At 33.6% G+C, this 16,148-nt stretch overlaps 1 protein-coding gene across 1 annotated transcript in view; it reads right to left on the reverse strand.

The window, feature by feature from the left end:
- The window catches only part of LOC143446871 (protein kinase C-like 1B), a 41,404-nt gene that overhangs the window by 5,177 nt on the left and 20,079 nt on the right, over positions 1-16,148 (reverse strand). The window contains exons 6-12 of the mRNA XM_076946720.1: positions 15,529-15,608; positions 12,227-12,362; positions 8,573-8,703; positions 6,705-6,750; positions 3,013-3,116; positions 712-879; positions 174-328 (exon numbers count right to left, since the gene is read on the reverse strand). Of these exons, the coding sequence (XP_076802835.1) occupies positions 174-328; positions 712-879; positions 3,013-3,116; positions 6,705-6,750; positions 8,573-8,703; positions 12,227-12,362; positions 15,529-15,608 (820 nt within the window). The remainder of the gene's footprint in view (positions 1-173; positions 329-711; positions 880-3,012; positions 3,117-6,704; positions 6,751-8,572; positions 8,704-12,226; positions 12,363-15,528; positions 15,609-16,148) is intronic.

Here is a 16,148-nt window from a genome sequence, read left to right on the forward strand (position 1 = left end):
CTTAAAGTTAACAAACATTCCCCATATTTTCATTCAAACAAAAAAGTTAGCAATAGAAAAATATGTCTTGAAACTGTTCAGACAGATAAACTTTCAAATATACCTATTGAAACCAAAATTTTGAAATATTAGAGCAACAATTATCTATTTTATTCACAATGTAAATAGCAAACCTATAAACTATTCCATGTTTGTGCAAAAACATTAGTGCTAGGATTACTTCAGCCGCATAAAACCTTGACCGCTCTTCTGAGAATTTACGCGATTTTTGGATTTGAAACATTAGATCCCCTCCATTGACATACTCCATAATAAAAAATAAGCGATCCTGTAACATATTTAAAAAAAATTACTGGACTAATGCTGTGTGTGTTGCTTTGCCCTGCTTGTTGCGGCAGCTTTTGTAAAACATGGATTCAGTAATCTGAGATCATCATTTGGTAACTTCTTAATGCATCAACCTGCTATTGGATCATAGCTGCTTTTATTCTCTACCGTTGTAATTTGCTTCACTATGTTTACGTGTTAAATAACAACCAATTAAATTTTGCAGTACCACATACCTTCAGTTTTATAAAACCTTGACTATTCTACTCTCAGAGGTCACCACAACGTTGAAAGTTTACAATTGTAAAATATTATAAATACAGGAACATATGACAGGTTTAATATTATTTTGTTACAATTAATTAAAATTATCATACAAAATACCTTGGTTTGAAAAGCCGATTGCAGAGAAGTAAGAAAAGGATGCTCAAAGGCAAGTACCCGACGTTCTGTCAAAGTACATTCAACATCATCATCAGCACTTATGACATCCTTTTTGAGCACTTTTACAGCATAAACAATTTTTGTTTTCCGATTTTCAGCCAGCAACACCTTAGAGAATTACATACAGCTGGTCAGATCTTGTCAACTGCTAGGTGAGATTAATGCTAAGACCTACGCTCAGCACTTAAACTGTACAGCATCAATACCATGCGTATAATACATTATATGTAAATCTCACAAGGGTCCAACAGACTGCACATCAAAAGTCCCTTTAAAAGTATTGAGTGGCTGAAAAGGCTATTGAGTATTCAATAAGCAGAAGCTTTAGGAGCAAAAATTTGATTAAGGTGTGAGTGAGAGACTCATTACCAAACAAGGTACAGCAGTAAAGCAACTGGTCAAAAATTAAGGGACTATGTAAACGATTCAGCATGATCTGCAAACTGTGATTTGATAGAATAGACTACAAAAATGGATTAGAATATTTTAAGGGGTGTGCTCTGCCAAAAATTGATGACGAAGAATTCCTAAGCTATGGGACATCTGACCTAATTAAAATAATTGTCACTTCATTTGGACCCCTAATGTAAAATTGGCATCAAAAACCTGTCATACACGCCATTACAATGTCTAAAATCCTTTTACATTGCAAGTTGCAAAACTTTTATCAACTAATGTAAAACTTGCCTTAACTCTGGAATTACCATGATAAAACCTCCTTTAAGCCGTGGGTATATGAATGCACTGTGAACAAGCAAGTCAATTTACTATAACATCGATTACTTTGATGTACTATGTCACCTATTATATTCTAGCAATGTGGACCAAGCGCCAATTACAAGTACAGTACCTTAAACTTTTCAAATTTATTGTATGATTCCTCTTTGCTCAAGCTCCAGTTAGCGAGCTTGTCTTTGTGCAAGTTACGACTGATACACACATTTTTTATTTGTTATTTTGGTTGTATTTTATATCATATTTCCCTAATTTGAAATTGTTCATGAGGACCACTGAACAAAAGCAAGAGTTGTTATGGCCTCGTCCAAGGGCATTACAAAGGTAGCACCACTGGGTATCAATCACTGGAAGCAATATTGCAAGCCCGGCGGAAATCTAACCAGCCAGCTACTGAGCGGAGCATATTTTTGCTGGTTTTTACCAAGCCGAGCTTATTTGATGGTTGTTATTATTACTAGTACTTTCTTAATTGGAATAGTTTCTGAAGTTAAGTTTATACATTTCAATGGAGGAAAGCGTGTTACATGACTATAACACATTTAGTTAGTCAAATGGCAATGGTCGTCATTGCATAAACAATATGTCGAAGCAAGAATATTTAAAGTCACGGTGGCATTCAATTTTAACTGTTTATTCAGTATACTATGTAACTGAAAATGACATTACCACTGTGCTGCTTTAAAAAAATACAAATTTCAATTCGCTTTAGTGCACAACTGATCACAAAGGATTTTTAAATGAATGAAATGTCCAAACATAAAAATATTCCTTTAATTGCTGATGGTGGTGTTCCAACATCTTAACATACCCTGGGTCATGACATAACAGCACTTTCTTCACAACATATGCCAAGTACCAAGCTATTTTATTTGTCATATTTGAAATCGCTGCTATCATTGTTTATCAAAACTAGGTATTTGTGCCTTGGTTACTTTAACCTTCTTAGCAACTAATCATTAGCATAAAATGTACATGTAGGAAAGAAATCGGAGCAAAATTTTCGGTAATGCACAGACTCGTAGAAATGTGCCGATCTGTTAATCATTTTAATGCATGAATTGTTTTTTTCCTTCATACAGGAAAGAAACAATTTCTATTTGGAGTCCAACATGATATACGTTGCTAGTGAAACCCTTTTCAAAGCCAACCAACTTAGTGGTACTACATTTTAATCTACAAATCCAAGTCAGAAATAAAATGTTAAACCAAAAAACGCTTGTTCACATTTAACACCTTCAATGCCAAGGCCTGATTTGCCTATTATCCCATATACAAAGCAATTTTCGCCCAGCTCATAATGGTATATTCATTTGTGTACATTTCTCCTTAAGAAAGTTTCTTTCTGTTGCCAGGGTTTTTGTCTGTTCTTGACTTAGACGCTAGTCACGGCTTCAGTGTGTACAAAACTATGAGATAACTTGTGGAAAGACGATGAACAACAAAATTACACATAAAAAAGCTATAACAAGACCCTATCACACAAGAGTTTTGAAGAGTTCTTACCTTACCAAAGCTTCCTTTCCCCAGAACTTTAATAAAATTGAAGTCTGACACCTTTATCCCTTTATTGTTTTTGGTGTTTGTTGATTTTGAAATAGCTCCATTGCCTATAAACAGGATCATTAATTTAATACAGCTGATGAGTGTGGTAACTTACCTGCTGGTACAACTCTGATTGATAAATGGAAAGTCTGTACAAGTTAAATATTTGTAAAAGATACAACTCCTAACAACCATCGAGGTGTGGGTTGGTCCGTGACGCGACACTTAATCGAAAGACAGTTTATCGAACGACAGCTGATCGAAACGACAGATGATCGAACCGACAATTGATCGAACGACACTTTATCGAACCGACAGTTCTAGTTTCCAGTATGACGAATTAATTATCAAGAAAGATCAACAAGCAAGAAAAATGAAAAAATTCAAAAGTATATAGCAGTAAAGGTATGGACTGGTATCAGAGTAATTATCCTCAAACTCGAGAAAGTCTTTGCATAGCTGACATTTAGTGATGAATCTACAATGCCAAAATCAAGCTTGTCTGAGTGGATACATTTTTTGTTTGTTCATTTTTTGTAATCTAAATTAAATTAAATTTGGAATTGTTCAATTGTACAGCATGTCAGCCACCGAACATTGTACAACACTTTCTGGACAAATTAGTTATCAGTAAGCTTACTTGTTTCAATACCAAACCACATGATATTTCATGACCACTGTGCAGCTATTGATGAAGTTCTGATTGCAATGTGCTGGCATTACTTTGCTTTATTTGCATTATTTTTCATAGAGTTTTTTATTGAGAATAACTGATTACAGAGAGAAATACTTGTTTTACACTGTGATGTCATAATGACCTCTGTTTTAATCGGATGCCACATTTACGATAAAAGTTTGGCAATAACTGCTTAACCATTACAAGTTACAAAAAATCTTTCCTCCGGTATATTTAATTGCAATAATAATTCTTTGATTTAAAACCAAATTATTTTTGAATTTACCGCTTACTTTAAGGGCAATTTATATATTTCTTTTACTTTAAAATTTCTTATTATTACTATTACTATACTATACTTATTAGAAATAGATCTTAAATAGCATAAGCAAATAAGAAGTACCATTCTGTTTTAAATCCATTAGGAGTTCCTTTGTTTAACACATTAGTGTAATTAAGCTCAAGTTGTTTTTGGTCAAAAGTTGGAATAACTAGTTTTAGCGTAATCTTGGAAATTTCAAAGAAAACAATAGTTGCGTTAGACATATCAGCCTGGACAACATAATTTTTGGTTTACAATATGACTCCTCCCATGAAGATTTTAGAAAATTTCACAAAGCACAATTTTTTGGTATTCAATAATTGGTTTGGATTATGACCCTTTGCTTTGAAATATCAACCATGGAAAACAACATTCATTCCCAAATTATTGAACCTTGGCAATTGAACTATATATTATGTTCACCAGATAATGAGACATCCATGTAACAAGCTTTGAACCTGAGGCATGCTACAATTTCATGCAAAAAGCCAAATTGAAAAGATATGAAAACTTCAAGGAATAAACAATCAATTAATTAATTATATATGTTAAATACAGTATATACAGTTGTACACAGCTTATCAAGAATCTCATTATTGTCGTAAAGTTTTCAGAATCCTTTGTCTCATTACATAGTTAATTAATGTGATGTTTGACATCTGTCTTTGGAATATCTTGTAACAAAATGATAACTGGTAGTTGGCAAGCCACCTGCATTACAGATTGAAACATTAATGCAGATGTTGTAGAACTGATAAATCTTCCCAGCCAGGTACCGTTTCAATACGCAAATGGATGTAGCAGTCACAAGTAGTTGCCAGCCAAGCCAATATATGATATATGCAAAGAGTTTCAAGTTGAACACAATGTTTCATAGTTCCATCATGTCAAAATTAATTTAGAAGTTGTGTGCACTTGTTTTCAGAATAAGTTAATAGTGTCTGCCATACTTGAATTCTGTGAACGGTTATTCCAACATTCTTTTAGCGGCCATTGAAGTATTACTTTGTCGGCGCTGTTAAACCAATTCATGCTTTGCGTAAAAATATTTGAGTAACCGTTGCAAGTGGTTTTGCTTTTCATTCTACTGTTTCGAGATTTTTACAGTGATAAAAACATAATACTTCATCGTTCCTACAAAATGACTCTTAAAATTGTCACCGCTCTTATATCAATTCACACTTTGCGTAAAAACCTTTCACTTTAACCATTGCAAGTGGTTTTGCTTTTCATTCTACTGTTTCAGGGTTTTTTACAGTGCTAAAAGCACTGCGTTAAAACGTTGTTAAAGCTGCGCTAAGAAAAAGTGCAATACTGTTAAATGTTGTAGCGAATTTAAGACAAAGGTAGTTTCATGACTAATGTGAAAATGCGTGTTTGTAGATGAAGTTGTTGCTTTAGCCGAATACTAAAGAGGACTTTTTCCACCATTCCACTGAAATTTATCGGCAATATCTTACACCATAAGGGAGTTATTAAATCCAGAAAGTGCTTATTTTTCAAAGTTTTTCACGTGATCAATCTCAAAGAGATCAATTAATTAATTTACGCTCAGTACAACTATCCTGTGCATTAATATTTAATGTGATTTTGTCAAGAATGGCAAACAAGGTTTTATATTAAGCGTTTTGGCCAATGTTCTGGATAGCAGATGGATTACCTACGCTACACGTTTTGGCCAATATATCGAAAACTGTTAAAGTAGCCCTAACGCTTTCACTCACAATACCATAGTGCAGGTTTAAACCAAGTTGTCGGTATACCTAAATACTGAAGAGGACACCCAAGAAGAGTAACCCCAGCTAACGATCAAATTGAGTAACCCACAACTTTGGACGTCACTTCCCCATTATGTCAACACACACTAGTGACAATGCACAAAGAGAGACTGACATTCAAAGGGATGGACACCAACAAGCGCCTTCCAGGGAGGCTGATTCACAAACTCCGAGCACTAGAGAGAGAAGACCTCTACAAATATATGGCGACTGAACTTTGTAGTTTTTGACATTGAAATTACTTCCGATCTGACAAATATCTTAAATAATTAATTATGTAACTGGGGGAGAATGTGGTGACATTCCTTTTGCTGTTTCTTTAAACACTTGAAACATGGTAGGTATCATCATAATCAAGACTCGAAAAAAAAAACTGTAAAATTGTTTTAACATCTTCTGTGTATCTTTATCCATACTTTGGCCCATAATTTATTCATTCAAGCAAATGTTTGCTTTGATAGTTTAGTGTCTCTATTAAACTTTTAGAGGATTTCTGTGATCTGTTTTGTATCATATTATTCTGTATGTGACATGCTGCTGCAACTTTGCCAATGCAACACTCAAAGTCATAACTTTTTCATGAACAAATTTAAAAGATATTCCAAAATATAAACAGCCCTAAACTAGTTATCGTTTTTTTATTTTATATAATAATTGCTTCATAATGGTCACTTAGGTATATAAAGGTCATTGCTGATTTACAGCTTTCGAGCATTTCTGATTTGCAAACTGCAGCTCCTACTATATGAACATTTACCACCTGTGAACTAACGGATAAAATTGGTCATAAATAAAACTGATTATAATCATAAACATCATTATTATGATATTATAAATAAAACAAAGGTTCATTAAAGTAGCTGTATTTTATCCATACCTGACTGCATAGGTTCGACAGATGAATGAGATGAACTAACAGAAGCCTAAAAATTTAACGATTAGTTACAGAAGAAATAAAAATAATTGATTGATAAACAATGTCTGGACAAATATAAGTAATTTTGATTTGATACAGTGAAAACACCTGTTATGAAATATGTCTATTGGAAAAAAACAGAAATCAATAGCATTTAGTATGGATATTTAATTGCATCTTATTCACAAAGCCAATTAAAGAAGTACAGTGGTTTCAGGCATGGTTATTCTCCCTGCAACCATCACTATAAGTCCACTCACTGCTTATTTGTATTTTAAACTTTGCATTACTTAAACATTGTAACAACCCCAGTCTTTTTGTCAACGAATCTGCCCTCCTTAACATCGGCATCCACCAAAGCGACATTCTATGACCTTTCCTTAAGCAACATTCAATACGGTTTTGTATTTGTTTCGTTGCACTTTAGGCTATGTAATGTATGATTTTCAGGTTTTTCCAAATTTTCATTGCTAAATTGCGATATTTTTGTTATATTTTTACACTTATAAACCCTATTTATAGTGCTTGTAGGTGCATGACACGTGTTTTGAATGTCGTTTTTTCTTTAACAAATGCATGTAATATGCAGTCTTTTTTTGGATTTTAAGAAACTTTGTTTCGGTATAAGTAAACATTCTTCGATAAGATAACTAATAATGCAAAAAATTTGTTTGAGAAAAAGTCAAACGCTACAAAACATTGGCTGATGTACCAGTGAAGTGGCAAATACATCGGATTCCAATATTTACAACAACACCAGTACATCACTAATATGTTTATTTGCATTATTAATACGTTATTGTAGGTAAAAAACGCTACTACAGCATAACCTTGCGAGGTATAATTTATTTGCATTATATTTGTATGGTACCATAAATTTTTGGTATGTACTGCCACTGCAGGATGATAATGCCTCAGACTGTCACAAAGCAAACAAAATTTGCTGCTAACTGCAAAATCGAGAATAATCTTTTTCAAAACATCAGTTCATAAAAAAGACACTCATAAGTCACAAGTAGAGCAAGTTTTAACAATTTTTTTTACAGCTTCCGACAGCTTCTTAAATAATTAGAATTTAAGCTTTAAGATTTAAAATGTTTTAAGCTGTTTTCAGGAATTTTATATTATTTATTATTATTATTTTGCTACTTATTTCTTTTTTATATGCAACGTTTTACTGTTACTTTTATGAAGCATTGCGCAAAATTGTATTTGGATCACTAATTCGAACTGAACAGTGACTTAAACGTAATTGTAGAAATGACCCGGCCAAACATCAGTCCAAAAATGTATGCCAAATTGTTAAATTACCAAGCAACTTCATCCACTGTGGAACGAAATCTTAGCATGCTACGCCAACTGTTGGCAAAAGATCGCCATTTCTCCCCAGATAAATGTTTGGAAATATTTAGGATGTTTATATTGTGGATATTTGGATGGATATTTATATTTAGTATGTAAATAGATCGCTTGAGTAAATCACTGTCATTTAAAATGCTTGTGCATAAATGCAACTTTTTACTGCAACTTTTGTTACATATAAATGAAAATTTCTCACGATTTTAATGCAACAAAAACTTGATGTTCTTGCTTAATGTTCTTGGTACATTACTATTATGAGCACGTAAAACGTTAGCAAGCAGATTAAGTGTAGCAGAAAAAAATTTATATGGTTGGTAAGAACTTCCATTACTCAACTTGGCAAATAACATACTTATAAAATTCATTGAGCATCTAACTGAAGTGGTTTCACTCACAAAAAAGTGTACTGTTATTAATAACGAAATTTCACAAATATCCAGCTAGCGCATACTAAAAAAATACAATACCTTTTTTGAACTTCCAGGTTTGTTATCCAACATTCCCAGTTTGTTTAACATGTCAGCAAGTTGCTTTTCATTGATACCACATGAGTTTGGAATATTAGAAGCACATCGTTTATGCACGTTGACCTTGCATGCTGCAAAAAATATAATAACATCGAAATACCTTGAATAAACATTGGAAAAATTATATTAATGGTCACAACATATAACCTTGCTTTCTGTAATTGTAAAAAGGTTTACTTCAATTAGCCATTCTTTACTGCTTAATGAAAAATAATCTCTCCCTATGTAGACAGCAATCTGTGACAATTATGCCCACCAACTTTGGGAAAGCTCATTTTCAAAGCAACCATATGTAATAACATTCAAGCGATTAGGTAAATATTACGTGTTGTGTAGTAGCGATGTAAGCATTATATTTGCAGCCTTTGCAAAAGAAATACGTGAGTGGTTGTGAACCTTTTTGATGTTATGACACCCCTAAAATATGTCAGCGTTGTAGTTGCACTCTTACCGCTTTGGTTAATGTTTGGGTCAGTTGAAAGATATTTCTCATTTGGTTATAACTCAGCAAATACTAAATGTAGTTACCTTTGCTTATTTGCATCTTCTATTTGCTTGCATGTAAGTATTTTATCATATTGTGGTTATCAGTTACACTTAGCATCAGTATTTTCCAAAATTTGTAACTGGCAAATCCTATGCAGTTTATTTGATAGAACTGTATGTAGCATCAACTGCCCACTTTGAAACGGTCACTTAAACCCAAAGTCTTACTACTGACGTTTTACATAAATTAGTACTTATACCTTATTGTTTGAAACTTCAAAATTTCTTGTAAGCAAACAACATTTTGGCAACTTTCCAAGAATCTCAAAAAACATTAACTTTAGCATCGCAACTTATACAGCAAATCTAGTGTGGTGACATTCTTTTTGCCGTTTGTTTTACTTTTCTGCCACGTGCAGAATCACGCCGCCTTAATTGGCTCTTTCGTTTTGTGTTGGTTTTCATCTGTACGACGTTATATAGTAGTAAGCGTAGTGTTGGCTGGTCGGTTGTTTAATGTTAAGAGTTCATCTATATAAGTGTTATATAGTTTTACAGTCAAGTCTTACGTTACTAATTGGATTTTATTTTAGGACTAACACAATTCTGTTTTGGTTTTATACCCTAGTTCCTAGGTCATGACATGTAGTGCAAAGTTCAATATGTTCAAGGAGCGAAACCCCTCATGAAGTCGGTGCTTATTAGTATGGTCTTTGAACGTATTAACCCAATTCTACTGCATTGACTGATGAAGGGGTGTCAACTCAAACACACAGAACTTCCACTTTTTATATAAAAATTTATTCCGGTGCCACAGGTAAAACATATTTAAACAACTCTATTAAAACTATGTTTTTCACAAAGAACTAATAGATTACTTGACCTATGAAAAACTTCTGTTTATTATGTTGCATCATAAGCAGGTGTTGGAAATGAGGAAAACATGTTAACTGTTGTGACTGATAGAAATTTATTTTACTTTGAAAAGCATCCACAGCTTTGAAAAATTCTGGAAACAACTGTTCATGACCTTGCAGCTCAATTCATAACGGATTGAAGTGCTACGTTATAACAACCATAAAGGAAAGGTCTAACAATCAGGAAACATCTGATAAGAGGACTAAAATAAATTTATCATTCCCTCTTGATATGGCTAGGTTCTTTAATTTCAAAAAGCTCTTATTTCTTTTAAAAGTGAAAAATCATTCCAACACGTTCGCTTGACTTAACCAAAAATCATCTTATCTTGGAATGACAAATCAAATCTGTATAATACACATATAATTCTTCCAAAAACAATTGAAATTGCCAGGGTTTCAACTATTTTTCATGCATCATGTTCACACATTTTACAACCACCTCCATTACATGGGTCATTTTTAGTGTCCAGCTCAAAATTTAATCCTTGCCAATGCTTTTTTAAGAGTGATACTGATACCGCACCATTTTTTTCCAGCCATGTAAGGCCAGTAAGCCATTTGTCATTAATCCAATCAATTTTGACAGCTTTTAAGTTAAGTTAAAAACTCTAGTTTTAGAGGGCATTTCCCATTAGGAAGACAATTTTAAGCGGGTAACACTGTGTTTATGACAATATCTCAACCCAAAGCGTCATATTAAAAAAGTAAGTAATGTTCAGATCCAATGCGCTTGTGATGCCGGTGTAGGCTGGTTTGTTATGGTTTTGGCGATAGTTGATTGCAGGTTCAGGTTAAGGTTTAAATTTGGTGGGACTTTTTTTTGGAGTATTTCTCCTACAACTTTCAGCTCAAAACTTGCTGTAAAGTTTAAGTGGTTGTTTTAGAAAATTTAGCACAAGGATTCCGTCCAAACTAAGTATATAGGCAGCCCTAGCCTATATCACGTTACAAGCCATAATTCAGGGAGGTTTATGATGTAGTTTTGCGATAATAGTTTCTTGGTTTAATGTACTTTGCATTGATAAGGCTATCTCTCCAAATAGGGTCATGATCCCCTACTACTACTTGTTAAATACCTAAACCATGCTTAGTGCCCTGAAGGGAAGTTCAAAAAGATCTTCACGGACAGCCTAATCTTTTGTTACACTATGAATAAATATTAATATTTGTGCAGTGTTGTCTTGTCAGTGCTTTCATCAAAGACCAGAGAACTAATTAAAATCCGCCTGTTTTTAAAGATAATTGATAATTAATTTAACGATAATAATGATTGATAATTGCAGTTTAAGAGCTTTCTCATTTCTTTACGAAGTCCTATCTTGGCGTTCATAAAAATAAAGCATACTTTTGTTAATGCAAAACTTTGTAGGATGTCTCTTCATACTGAAAAGGTTTGAAGGAAAAACGTTTTTCTACAAATTAAGCACAATAGCTTATCCTTGCACAAATCTTGACAGGTTTGTACTGGCTCACCTCGTTTTCTATAACTCATTGATTTTCAAAATAATACTACCAACAGTTACCAGTTATTACACACAGGGCAAACTCTACTAATCAACTAGTAGTTGAACTTTTCACAATTACAATTACTTTTAACACATATCTGCATTCAAAACAGACTTAACAATTCGGGAAATATAATATAAAAAAATGAAAAAACAACTGAGAAATGTCTGTATCCATCAAAACTTGAGAAATGGCTAACTCAGAAACTGGGAATTCGAAATTCCGTCAGTTCAAGAAAAGAGATTATGATACAAGAAAAGCGAATGACTCTGCAAGTAGATTTGGGTCCATGTTACTACTTTTAAAATAAAAATGAACCCTAGAGTGCCATCCTACATCCTGCATTTTTATTTTACTGTGTAAGAAATTCCAAGACGCTATTAAAGAATTAATAGTAGTTTTGCCAGCAAATAACAATGTGACATGAGAAGTAGAGACTATATGGCAGCTAATCGCCACTAGACTAGCGAAAGTTGGCTAAACTTCCAGCCTTGATAGGGATGTAGAAAATCGAAAATGCAATTTGAATACCATATTACACACAAATACTAACCAGTTTTGTAATCTTCAAAACTCTAAATGTTGAACAACTTACAACTTGATGTGTCTCTAATATATAACAATGACCATTGAGGTTGACCAATGGTCATGTAACACAAATCAACACCATTATTATTATTACCTTTGCATTGCATTCCCTGTGAATAAAGTCCATAAAGAAGAGAACCACAGTGGTCACAAAAGGTAAAAAATTGGTAGCTGTGTGTTTTGAATTGATGTGGTACATTAAAGTTGATTCGACCCAATGACGGACTTTTCTAAAATGGATTACATAAGGTAACATAACATTGACAAGATTATAGCAACTGGAAAATCCAGTAAAGATATAAGTTGGTGTTAATTTACAGTATTTTCCCAAAAGTATAATGAATAAATGGTTAAAAGTTAATTACAACCACGTAAATTTCTGTCATAGGCTCTGAGCTTTTATAATTTCAGAACATGCAACATTGTCCACACTTTTCAACTTGTCTTAAAATTTACTATTGGTACTAGTACGCTAACTTTTTCTGGTAAATGGTACCTACTGCCTATTGTAATTCCAGGATGATAGTGTACCATACTATCTGCAGCAAAATGAAAAACTTGTGAATCATTTCAAAAATTTTTTTGGGATATACATTTCGACATTCTATGCTTCGTAATTGAATGATTAACAAAGTTTAATTCAAACAATAACGATTTTAGTATACACTTTTTCCTCCATCTCCTTCCAAAGACACACTGCGCTAATTCAGCTAAAAAAGGAATAATGAGTCGATTGAACGGTTTCAGGGATCCCTGAGTCAGGTGTGTTTTGGTTGTCATAACAACACAACTAAAATATGAAAATGAATAATTAAATTTTGTCTGGTTTGTAAAACCCAAAGCTACTCAACTGCATAATTTTATTGTGAATGGTTAAGCTTAAGGATCAGAACAATGTGAAATTTCGCGACTTCCATGAAAATGTTGTACTTTTACATAATGCTTCAAAAAAGGCTAGTATGGCAAGTGTTGTTTTTCAGTCTGAGAATTACTGTAGCAGATTAAAAACTTCTAGTCTTCAGATATGTTAATTTATTGGGATTTCATGAAATAATAACTTAAGGCAGGGGTTCACCAAACTAAGGCCCGTGGACCAGATCCGACCCGCAAGATTAATTTGTTCGACCCTCTCCACTGAATTACAAATGAGCTTATTGTATAGTAATCTATAGACAAAGCAGGAATTTGGCCTGCAATCGTCAGTTTTTTATGATTATCTGGTCTTCCGTGAAAAAAGTTTGGTGACACCTGACTTAGGCATAATAAACACACATACAAAAGATCAGGGAACCACATGTGGTACTTTTTGAGTTAATTAAATATTTGATAATTTCACTCTTTCAGCCTATTTTACAAGGTTGGTCAGGTCTTTAAGTTTTCTTATGTGCAACCTGGCTTTAAACATTGCAAAAAGCTGCATCAGTTATGATTGAATCTTACCGGTGAACCTGACTCAGACAAACTCAAGATACACAAAGCTTTTAGGTTGTTTGGCTCAACTTTGAAATCAATGTTTTACTCACAGATCCTCCAGCTTCATCTAAGACATAGCTTAGCAAGCATACATTGCTGTTATTAAATATTTGGCGACCACTGTTTGTGGACTTGCTTGTTTTTTCAATGTCTGTAGAGCAGTCAGTGTTATCCTAAAAATGTCTATCTTATCAGTTTTAGATCATTAATTTTGCAAAAACACAGTCAGTAGTTTTCAAGTTGCATTATAAAACTAAACTCTACCAGAAACAGGGTCCGAAAAAATGTTTTGTCACACAGTATCCATATGTAATGTGTACTGTATCATTGTATCATATCATATTCTAAACTTGCACGTACAGTATTAATATTAAACAGAAAACAGTAGACTCCGCTTACTGTGACCATCTTGAGACCGGTATTCAAACATTCAAATATTCAAACGGTCTCATTACCCAAAACTGCTGCAGTACCATTTTAACACACCAGGATATCATTACGCACAAAGTGACAAAAATCCACTAAACTCATTTATTTCATTAACGTTAAACAGCAGCCTTAAAGTGAACATCAATAGGTGAATTGAAAAAATATGTGGCACAATTGTCAAGTCAAGTTGCATAATTGACACAAAATAATTCATACAAACACCTGATAAAGATAGAAAAAGTGGTCATAATATCCAAAGACTGGTCATAGTAAATGGAGAATTTTATGTGGCAAAGTTCGGGACCGTATGAAAATGATCATGTTAAGCAAGTGCATATATTATGCGTGATCATATTAAACGGATTCTACTGCATATCAAATGCAGTGGATGCAATCCTAAGCAGATCTATTTATTACCACATTCAAGTTGATTACTTTCTTCTTCTGTTATATGCGACATGTTATTATGAGCACTGATCTAGACCAGGGTTAAAAGTCTGGGCACACTTCAAGTAGACACTTGATGGTGTAGTAATTGAAGTCTGTTGTGTCAAATGGGCAATAATTGGGATATGACTGAATACTATGATCTGTGATCTGGAAACTGCTCCTATGCATCATATTAACCAACATCAGTTGTGGCTAAAACCAAAACATCCTATGCTGGTGCTAGGTTTTTCTTCGATGAACGCAATGGCGTATGAAGGGGTATTGGGAAAGGGGTTCCAAATACAGGTTGAAATAACAACCCCAAAACTGGACCGCCAGCGTATTTCTCAACAACAAAGTCTCACACAATACAACAATTCTGAGCATTTATATTCTAAAATTCCTTGATTTTCTTGGACTTCTACAAAATGGCTAAAGTATATTATACCGATCAGAGGCCAGCGTGGCCGGTATTGTTTTTCAGTGCGGTGGTTACCCTTTGAAATTGCGCATTAAAAACTTTCAGGTCGCATATTTACGTTAGTAACTTGTCGCAATTGTTTTGCTTCTGGTGTGCCGTGTGTGATCAATCATTGCCAATTTTTGTTGCAGTATTAAATAAAAACAAATTTTTGTAATTACTGCATGTTTGAATTGGTTAGGGTAAATGTTTTATATGTATGTGACGATTGCTCTTTTTTTATAGGAATAAAAGATTTACAATTTACTACAACAATATTTTTGATGTGCAAACAAGCAAAAGTGTTGTAGCAGATTTGCAGTGCAATAGTTTGGTTTCATTAATATTGAAATCGGGTAAAATTGCAGAATTGTTTTGTCACAATTTACAATAAAACGGAAGGAATGGTGGACACAATGTTAATTATGACCTACAACCGGCAGTACAAGTATTAATCTATTTAATAAACAATTTATTTACAATAGAAAATCCAATTTACATGATACCTAGCAGCACTGGTCACGTTAGATGACCAAACCATAACTACAATAACTTGAATTAAGTCAGATTTACAAAATTACCAAAATAAAAAAGAAAATACTTACCAATAACTCAGACGTTCTGCTACCAGGGCATTTCTTTAAAACCAGAGTATGACATCGTTTATGAACAACACACGTGCAAACTAAAAATTAAAATATATACAATAAGAAATCTAAAGCCCCATAATTTCTTCCACAGAAAGGTTTAAACTAAGGTTTCTCGCTGTCTTTATTAGCTAAACCAGCGTGGTCCAACTGCAGGCCCGCGGGCCAAAGTTGGCCCGCGAGCACCGATTTTTTGGCCCGCGAACTGATAGTCAGCTTTGATAGTCGCTATTGTCGAGGAAGAACCTCGACCGCAGATGTCACATTGATCAGCATTTAATAGCTAAATTTTGAACTATTCTAATTTCAGTTCTAATATCAATGTCACATTGTTCTTCAGTTCTAATTTCACATTTCTTCAGTTCTAATTTAAAAACATTGGCCCGCAAGATAAAAAAAATTTTTGATTTTGGCCCTCGTTGAAAAGAAGTTGGACCACGCTGAGCTAAACCAAATCTAAAACCTAGATTATTTAATCGGTTGCATCAATAAACAGTCAATTACAGCTGAAAGTCATTTGCTGCATTTATGTTGCCATGACCATCATGGATAAGTCATTAATACTCATTTTTTAGCTG

This window comes from Clavelina lepadiformis, chromosome 2 (assembly GCF_947623445.1).
Source record: "Clavelina lepadiformis chromosome 2, kaClaLepa1.1, whole genome shotgun sequence".
NCBI classification, from domain to species: domain Eukaryota; kingdom Metazoa; phylum Chordata; class Ascidiacea; order Aplousobranchia; family Clavelinidae; genus Clavelina; species Clavelina lepadiformis.